This window comes from Triticum urartu, chromosome 6A (assembly GCF_056163025.1).
Source record: "Triticum urartu cultivar PI428250 chromosome 6A, HENAU_Tu73, whole genome shotgun sequence".
Classification (NCBI taxonomy): Eukaryota; Viridiplantae; Streptophyta; class Magnoliopsida; order Poales; family Poaceae; genus Triticum; species Triticum urartu.
Genome location: NC_141878.1, coordinates 518,001,721 through 518,010,852, shown reverse-complemented (window position 1 = coordinate 518,010,852; position 9,132 = coordinate 518,001,721). Strand labels below are relative to the sequence as shown.

The 9,132-nt window shown below is 47.3% G+C and overlaps 2 protein-coding genes and 1 non-coding gene across 3 annotated transcripts; 2 read left to right on the top strand and 1 right to left on the bottom strand.

The window, feature by feature from the left end:
* Positions 1-452: 452 nt before the first annotated feature.
* TRNAW-CCA (transfer RNA tryptophan (anticodon CCA)) lies at positions 453-524 on the top strand. The gene has a single exon. It is a non-coding gene; the product is annotated as a tRNA-Trp (tRNA).
* A 135-nt stretch (positions 525-659) lies between these two features.
* On the top strand, positions 660-2,978 carry EMB2453 (Tetratricopeptide repeat (TPR)-like superfamily protein). The gene is made up of 2 exons (XM_048679923.2): positions 660-1,100; positions 1,380-2,978. The coding sequence occupies exons 1-2, from the start codon at positions 777-779 to the stop codon at positions 2,676-2,678; spliced, it is 1,623 nt and encodes a 540-aa protein (XP_048535880.1). The 5' UTR covers positions 660-776; the 3' UTR covers positions 2,679-2,978.
* Positions 2,979-3,370: 392 nt separating this feature from the next.
* LOC125514585 (uncharacterized) lies at positions 3,371-6,906 on the bottom strand. Its single transcript, XM_048679922.2, has 14 exons — positions 6,767-6,906; positions 6,496-6,661; positions 6,095-6,352; positions 5,727-5,901; positions 5,557-5,618; positions 5,298-5,461; positions 5,076-5,173; positions 4,897-4,955; positions 4,670-4,804; positions 4,365-4,585; positions 4,145-4,274; positions 3,915-3,996; positions 3,789-3,836; positions 3,371-3,714 (listed from the first exon to the last, which is right to left on the bottom strand). The coding sequence occupies exons 1-14, from the start codon at positions 6,832-6,834 to the stop codon at positions 3,497-3,499; spliced, it is 1,884 nt and encodes a 627-aa protein (XP_048535879.1). The 5' UTR covers positions 6,835-6,906; the 3' UTR covers positions 3,371-3,496.
* Between the last annotated feature and the right edge of the window lie 2,226 nt (positions 6,907-9,132).

The following is a 9,132-nucleotide window of genomic DNA, read 5'->3' as shown; positions in this document are numbered from 1 at the left end:
ATGGAATATCTCAACGCGAAGATGCTCAACCAGCATTAATTTTGCGGTGTTTACATCTCCTAAATAATCATCGGGAGGGAACTCCAGATGATCACTTGGGATTTATCTTCCCGCTAGATGCAACTGACGAATAACGACACCATTTGCCCTTGGTCCACACAAATTGGTTCCAACATGGAAATCGATCTAGCTTCTCACCTAGGCTTGTAGCGTTTTGTGCTTGTGTCGCCTTTTTCAATTCGGATGGTAATAACTAATAAGCAAGAATCCTTTCTGATCAGCTACTTTGGTCATGCCTTTGTGAATAATTTATGCATTTCAGTGAAATGTAATGAGGGAAACACCTCTATTTTCTTTGAATAAGAACTTAGTAGATAAGCAGTGAGTCAAGGGTAATACTGATTCGCAGGTCCGTACTATGATATAGCTTAATTAGTGAATAACAGCACACCGGATCCGTGGCGCAATGGTAGCGCGTCTGACTCCAGATCAGAAGGTTGCGTGTTCGATTCACGTCGGGTTCAATATCCCCCGTTCCTAATCCGGTTCCTTTTTTATTAATTCACGCCTCCATTAATCCCACACAAAATCCACCGTCCATCCCCCAAACCAAACAATCCCAGCCGTCCAAAATCCCCTAATCCCCTCCTTCCCTATCCAGAACCCAGAACCTCTCCCTCCCGGCCGCTGCGAATTCTCCGAGCTCGCCCTCGCCATTCCCCGCGCTCCAATGCTACTCCAGAAACCCATCCGCCATTAACTCCCGCACCGCCCAGATGCTCGCCTACCCAAGCACGTCGGCCCCGCCGTGGCCGCAGCGCCACCCGGCCGCCGCTTCCCCGCGCCGCGTCGCGGTGGCGGCCGCACCCGCGGGTGCGCCGGCCAGGGGCAAGCGGCGGCGGGCGGGCGCCGGGGAGGCGGAGGCCGACCCGGCCGCCGAGGCCGCGGAGCTGGTGCGGTTCTTCCTGCGCAAGACCGACGGCGGCAAGGACCGGCTGGTGTCCGTGCTGGACCGCCACGTCAAGGTGGTCCGCACCGAGCACTGCTTCCTCCTCTTCGAGGAGCTCGGCCGCCGCGACGGCTGGGTCCAGTGCCTCGAGGTGAGCCACCATACCGTACCCCTGTGCCCAACTCAATCAGGATCACTAGACCATCCATTTTTCACGAGTTAGAGCCATTGTCATGACTCTCACTTGGATAGCGTACCCTGAAAATATGTTGGTCTGAAAAATTCTAGATATGATGAATTGGGATAGGTATAAAATTCTACTAGATATGATTTCAGATGTCCTTGTGGGCTAAACATTTCATGATTTATGAAACTGATGTTTGTTGTAGAAAATTCTGCCCATCCTCTCTAATGCTTCGTGCTCTGCTAGATTTTCAGGTGGATGCAGAAGCAGCGGTGGTACGTCGCAGACAACGGCATCTATTCCAAGCTGATATCTGTGATGGGAAGGAAGGGGCAGATACGGATGGCCATGTGGCTCTTCTCTCAGATGCGCAACAGCGGGTGCAAGCCGGACACTTCGGTGTACAATTCCCTTATCGGTGCGCATCTGCATTCGCGGGACAAGAGTAAGGCTTTGGTGAAAGCTCTCGGCTATTTTGACAAGATGAAGGGCATGGAGAGATGCCAGCCGAATATCGTGACGTACAACATCCTCTTGAGGGCGTGTGCTCGGGCTAGTGACACGAAGCAGGTGGACATCCTTTTCAAGGATCTGGATGAAAGCATAGTCTCTCCAGATATCTACACATACAATGGAGTGATCGACGGATATGGGAAGAATGGCATGATTACAGAGATGGAGTCTGTATTGGTGCGGATGAAAAGCAAGCAGTGCCGCCCAGATGTGATCACATTCAACATACTCATAGATTCGTATGGGCGAAAGCAGACATTCGACAAGATGGAGCAGGTGTTCAAGAGTTTATTGAGGTCCAAGGAGAGACCTACCCACCCGACGTTTAATTCCATGATAACAAACTATGGGAAAGCAAGGCTTAGAGAGAAAGCTGAGTCTGTACTTGAGAAGATGGGAGAATTGGGATTCAAACCGAATTATGTGACGCAAGAGTGTCTCATCAATATGTACGCGTATTGTGATTGCGTCTCAAAGGCCCAGCAGATATTTGATGAGCTCGTAAGCTCACAAAGTACTGTTCCCCTATCTTCATTGAATGCCATGCTTGATGCCTACTGCATGAACCGCTTGCCTATGGAAGCAGATCGGCTGTTGGATAGTGCGATTGAGAAAGGTGTAGTGCCCAGTGCTTCCACATATAAGCTGCTTTACAAGGCCTACACCAGGGCAAACGATAAGATGCTTGTCCAGAAGCTGCTCCAGCGAATGAATAAGCAGGGTATTGTTCCGAATAAAAAGTTCTTCCTTGATGCTCTGGAAGCATTTGGTACCTCCGCCAATAAACCCAGGAGGGTACAAACCTCAAACTCTGCAAGAGAGTCAAGTAGTGATTCTGCAAACAATTCGGAAATGGCTAGTTCAAGCAAGCCAGTGTCAAGTACTTTGGAAGCAGTTGGCGCTTCCGAGAAAAAAATCAGGATATTACCCAATTCAAACTCTGCAAGCAAGCCAGATGCAGGTTCTGAAAGCAGTTCAGAAATAGCTACATCAAGCAAGCCAGAGCTAAGCTTTTTGCGAGTAGCTTCTTGATAGGGTGATCTGTTCTGAACTGCTTCACAGTAGAATGTGTCCAGTTGCTTGTACCAAGTGATATCCTAGGAATGGCCTTCCCTCAAAAAAAAGTGATATCCTAGGAAAAGGCAATCCATGTGATTGGTTGCTTGAATTCGAACCATCCTAGATGTCAGGTTAAAATTTTAGGAATATTTTTCTCATGTACATTCACCAAAAACAACTGAACCGCAGGGTACTGGAGCCATCTCATTCCATTCAACTTCAAGATACCCTTCTTCTGTATGTGCTTCGGCAAGGGTTTTCTTCTAAATTTCATAGCTATGTTATAAAATTACTGTACTCACTCCGTTCACTTTTGTAAGTCGTTTCAGACATCTCAAAATGGGCTGTTTTGCACATTGTCTGAAATATCTTCAAGGTCTTATAAAAGTGAACAGAGGAAGTAGCATCTTTGTTTCAACAGTGGCCTTGCTATACCTTTTGTTACTAGTGTCTTGGCTGTGCTTCAGAGGAACAGTGTCACATGTTATTAACAGTTTGTTATGACTAGATGTCTAGATCAGTATTTGGAAGAAACCCTCATCCTACACATCTCAGAATTTGGCATTCTGAGGTTTTGGAATTTATATTTCCTGGTGCTTTAGGTAATTTAATGCTTTCATTGGTCTACTTTTGTCAACACATGCACTGCACATACACATTGCTAGTATCGATTAAAAATGCTTACTTTATTAGAAGTATGTTCTACAAGGACTGACAGCAACTAGAGAATTTACACCCAATCGTCCTATGCTTCCAAGTTCCAAGATGAACTGGCGAACATTAGGGAGACCTCAACACTGGATTTCAAACAATATGGAGCCATGTGAGCTCACCACCGCTGAGATGTCCCCTTTCATGAGACTCCGGCTCTTTCCACTCCAGACTTCAGTGCAGGTGCACAAGTGTTTCCTTGCCAACTTTCTCCCTGCAACCTTCTCTAGATCCGGCACCCTTACAGCAATCTTCCTGCTTGCAATGTCAAGGTTGAAGAAGGCCAGGTAGATCTCTCCTGCTCCATGGAAGACAAAGAATCAGCGCAAAGAAAAGGGACGCTTATTCGGCATGCTGCTTAGGTAAAAGTACCTTTGTCTCCAGTTGCTGTCCATGCTCGTGCTCCAGTAGTTTCACTCTCTGTTGCATCAAACAAGAGTGCTACTTAGATAAAAGTAGCGATTAATTTGTGGTGACTCGTTATGGAGTAACTTATACCTCCTTCCTTGCTTGACTTCAATGTAGCACACAATCCTGAGTAGCTGCTTTTAAGTTGTCCATTCTCCGTTAGCTCCCAGACCTGCAGTTGTTATGGGCAAAATATGATCAATCGCGGCATACATTCACTTCCAAAGCTAAGAGACTCAAGCAACTTCATGACAAAAAATGCTCCAAGAAACATTGGAATTCAGCCTCACTATATGGATCCCGCTCTCTTACTAGGTTACCTGCTTTGAATGCTGTTCGCAGGCCGAGAACATGGGACTGACAGATGCATCCAAGCAACCATCATTGTTGTCAATACCCACCAGGTGGAACTTCGCTTGGTCTTCCTCACTGCTGATGGTAACTCCATCCCTGAAGCACATAATATGTATGGATCATACGTACAAATGAGAAAACTAGTACTGCTTCCTTTCACGAATTGTTTTCTTGCAAGGCACTTACGATGTTGGAAGAAGTTTTGCTTTGGACATGCAAAACGAGGCATTGTCATTCTGGATTCCAAAGCCTCTGCAAATGTGATCTTTTGAGGAACTGTGCCATCCACCGGTGCTCTTATCGTTGCAGGTAGCGAGACCAAGAACAGGTCCACCATTGTTTGTCAGGTCCGAGCGACCAGACTGTTCATCGGATTCTGAAGTCCTTTCACTCTGAATATAACCAAACTGAAAAAAAAATCCACAAGTTAACTCCCTGTTCACTATATGTTGCAGCAGGAATCTCCAGACTTCAATTAATATATTGTTTACCTCCATGTTGTTCTTAGTGTGGTGATTAATCTTCAGTAGAGTAGGGTGGGTGATTAGATTGAATGTACCATCATTGAGGTGCCTCAGGTCACCTCCAAACATGAGGGGGGATTTGGCCATGGACCAAAGTAGCATCTGCAAGGTCATGCCAGTTTGCAAAAATGCGGTAAGACTTTGGGTTGCAACTTGGAAAACAGACATGAAGTTTCTCCAAGTGCAATGCAAACCTGTGTTAATTGCTCGTCAAATGTAAGGTTAGTGCTTCTGTGAGGGCCCTGGTTAACACCTGTATGAGAGAAATATCAAGCGTTTTCCAATGATTAGTCACCAATGCGCATGGAATTAGAACAGATGTGCATTGCCAAAAAAGGGGTGCCACAAAGTTTTATATGGTATGAATGATCACCTGCATCAGTAAGCCTGCCGAACGGAAGCATGTCTAGGTCAGGCCAAGACCTTCCTTGCAATCCGGTGGCGCCGATCTTATTCGCATCGGCAAACGATCTGTATATATCATCATATACATGCAGGTGAAAAAGAAGGTAGAATAAACTGACTGATCTCTACTAGAGATTACAAGTAGCAGCTACTATACACCCCTAAAATTTATCTGATGCTATCTGGTTACCTGGCGACATCGAAATGCGGGCGAACATCTTTCCAGCTGTCCCAGTCGTCCCCTGTTATTCTGAACATGTCAACATGCTGGGTGATGTTCTCGGCTAACGCCGGAGTGACTTCGGTTCCGGGCGAGATGGACAGGATGACCGGCCGCTCAAGCTCTTTCAGGGTCTGCACACAACAATGTATGTATTCAAATGAACTGATTTCAACAGGTCACCACCAATTTGTGATCCCAGAATGGAGGGCTACATCTGCATGCGGACCTCTGAAACAGCCATGATCTCCTTCGGGCTATAATCCGTGCCGAAGATGCAATCTACCTTCACTGCAAACACAACAGTTTTATGTTACCAACAGTTGCTTCTGAAATTAAAAATAATGTAGCAGCTGAAAAATGCTAGTATGAAGTTTGGGCCCGGAGTTGGCAGCTTACCGAAATCGACACCCCAATCGGCGTACTGCTGGTAAAGAGACCTGAGGAACGCTCGTCCGGCTCCCGCGTCGGTGTTTACGCTCATGAACCCGTTCGACATCCACGCGCAGGTCCTGTGTGTGAGGCCTATGTCGCTCGCCGTCCATTGCCGGCCATCCTCTACGTAGGCTTTTCCCTGAATAAACGAAACCAGAAGAAAATTACTAATCTAACGAAGTAACTCCCCTACGGCAGCTATCTACTGTCACGGTAACTCTCCTCAAATATGCGCTCACTAGGAATATACTTTCTTATGGTCTAATTGTAGAAGTAAGTGAAAATTTGAAGATGAAACAAGAAGTCCAAGATCCACGGAGAGTAGGGAGTACCGTGTCGACGTCGAGGATGGGGGTGCTGGCGTTGACGGCCTGGGTGCTGATCCCGTTCATGAGGTGGATGCCGAACTTGAGGCCCATGGCGTGGACCTTATCGGCGACGTGCTTAAACCCCTCGCCGCCGGCGGACGACGGGAACCTCTCGGGGTCGGGGAACGGGCGGCCCCACTGGTCGACGCTGTCGAAGCCGTACGAGTCCTCCCCGGCGCCGTTGACGTTCTTCCGGTACCACAGGAAGTCGATCACCGCGTACTGCACGCACGCAGAGAGAGAGAGAGAGAGAGAGAGAGAGAGAGAGAGAGAGAGAGAGAGAGAGAGAGAGAGAGAATGCGTGATCCATATATATATACCATGAACTATGAACTTGGTACCGGAGGAAGGCCAAGCCAACGAACCTGGTATCCGTGCGGGAGCAGCTTGTCGGCCATGATCTGCGCGTTGTGGAGGAAGGCGGCCTCGTCGATGGTCCAGGAGAAGGAGTCGTACGAGTTCCACCCTCTCGGCGGCAGCATGGCGAGCCGCCGGCGGCCGTCTCCCGCCGCCGCTGCCTCGCAAGAGCCCCTGAAATCACGAGACGCATGCATGCATGAGAAAAAGGTGTTTGAGATACATAGATGCGGAGTAGATGGTTAGCTGCCGCATTGTGCATGGAGGAGGAGGCCGGACCAGATAAGGGACGACACGAAGAGGACGAGGACGGTGCTGAGGATGCGAGGAGAGGCTGCCATGGCCATGGAGACGGAGATGAGGTAGGAGGCCGGGTGCGAGCTCAGCTGTGCCTGTGCGTCATATATAGGCAGGCGGGCGGGCGGTTTGAGTGGCGTGGAGTGTGGAGTGAGGTGGATGGAGATCGGGTCACGCGCATGCAGGCGCACGTGGGCAGGGAGGTTTTTTTTTTTTTGAAGGGGCAGGGAGGGTTGTTGCACGAGATAAGAAGAAGCGAGGAAGGGCCAGGACTCTCGTTTCGGTGGATAGGGATACGGCCGGTGGTCCTGGGTGTGTACCGTTGCGTTGTGCTGTCGAAGCTCCAGGGTTCCGTTTCAGCCTTGATTATCTGGATTTTAGTCTTTTTCTTTTGATGAGGGGGGTAAAACACTTTGTTCAAGCCAAAGATGTTGGGAGGGATACAGATAATATCTGGTCTATCATACGGCCACACGTGTCTACCAAAAGCTAAGAGCATCTGCAATGAAAGATGCAAATTTGAAGATATAAAACACGAGACGTAAAACCTTACATCTTCAAAAAAAAGTGCCATTTGCATCTTAAAAAATGGTTAACTTCAACGGATGATGCAAAACAGAGATGTAAAAAAGCAATTCCAATAGGAGATGCAAACTAGAGATGCAAAACCGGCCGCTGTGCACAAATTGAAATAAGACACCCGGTAATCAACTTAAAATTTGCTCATCTTCACGATACTAAATTATTACATAGTTCATCAAATCCACAAGATCAAATGCAACACATACAACATATGTTTGTACAATACAACAAACAAACAAATGAAACTAGGCACCTCTTTCGCCATAATATTTCCAATACTCCTCCAACAAATCCTTCTGAAGTTGATCGTGGGCATCGGAGTCTCTAATTTCATTGTACACCTTCATGAAGCGTTTGATTCACTCATCTCTTATTATCGGCATAACGTGTATGCACATCAAGTGATAGAAGGTGTAATCTAAACCCTATCCACGCTCATTGTTAATGATCATGTTATGCATGATCATGCAAGCAGTCATGATATATCAAAGGGTTATTTTATGCCAGAATCAAGATGGTCCTCACACAATAGCACATTGGGATTGCAAAATCCAGAAGGCCCTCTCAACATCTTTCCTAGCCACCGTGTGTGCATTGTGAAAGATGAGTTCTTTCTTACCTTGGGGTTTTGCAATTGGCTTGACAAAAATACCCCACCTCAGGTAGATCCCATCCGCAAGATAGTACACGTAGTTATATGTGCGGCCATTTGGTTCGAAGGTCACCGGTGGCCAGTGGCGGAGCTTGACCAATATCGGGGGGGGGGGGGGCAAATAGAATATATAGGCTAGTTGGGGGGCCAAACATACAAAATTTCACAATCCAAGCTCTCTTCCTAAATTATTTATGCATGCATGTGCTAATCCTGGGGGCCACAACCCCCCCCCCCCCCAACAATGCACTCACGTTAATGTCATTGCAAGATCCAGACATCCCAAAATATGAATGACAAAACCATGTTTCTTGATCGCCACCAGCCTCAAGAATGATAGTGGCATCCTTCCCACGACCCTTGAACTGTCCATGCCATGCTCTTGGGCAAATTTTCCACTTCCAATGCATGCAATCATCAGACCCTAGCATACCTGAAAACCCACAAGCTTTGTTCATCTCCAACAACCTTTGAGTGTCTTGAGCATTGGGAGCTCTCAAGTATTCTGCACCAAACACTTCAACTATAGTCTTTGCAAATTGTTTGACATAGAAGATATATGGAAGTGCTCTCTACCATCGCCAAGTTGTCATCAACGCAATGCGGCAGTGACCTTCTGTTCGGTGCTATGTCCAAGCAACCCTGTATAATTCCTCCTCTGCTCAAAGGATCGATCATGCTGCTTCACGGAATTGCAAATGTGGATGAACAAGTCTTTGGATATTCTGAACCGGCGTTGGAGGTACCTCTCTGGAAAAACAGGTGGTGAACCAACATAGTTGCGCATCAACCTCTTGTCCGCATCAACCCATTCTCTCTGAATGAACGCATGGCCATACACGAAACCGTCGTGCTTCGGCTTCTTCCCCTTATGCATCGCCACTAGTATAGCAATGTCCTCTTCTTCGTTCAAATCAAATTCCTCATCCAACGAGGAATCGTCCATGAAAGAGGAGTCACACGAGCTCATCTACAATGCGGAAAATCACTGTCAAACTAACACTTCAACACCAACAAAAAAAGGTCAAGTTTCATCAGCTTTTTACCTTTGGGAATTTTGTCAAACACCTTGCTTGTGGGGTGGATGACATCGGTCGGCTGCGGGTTGGGCAGT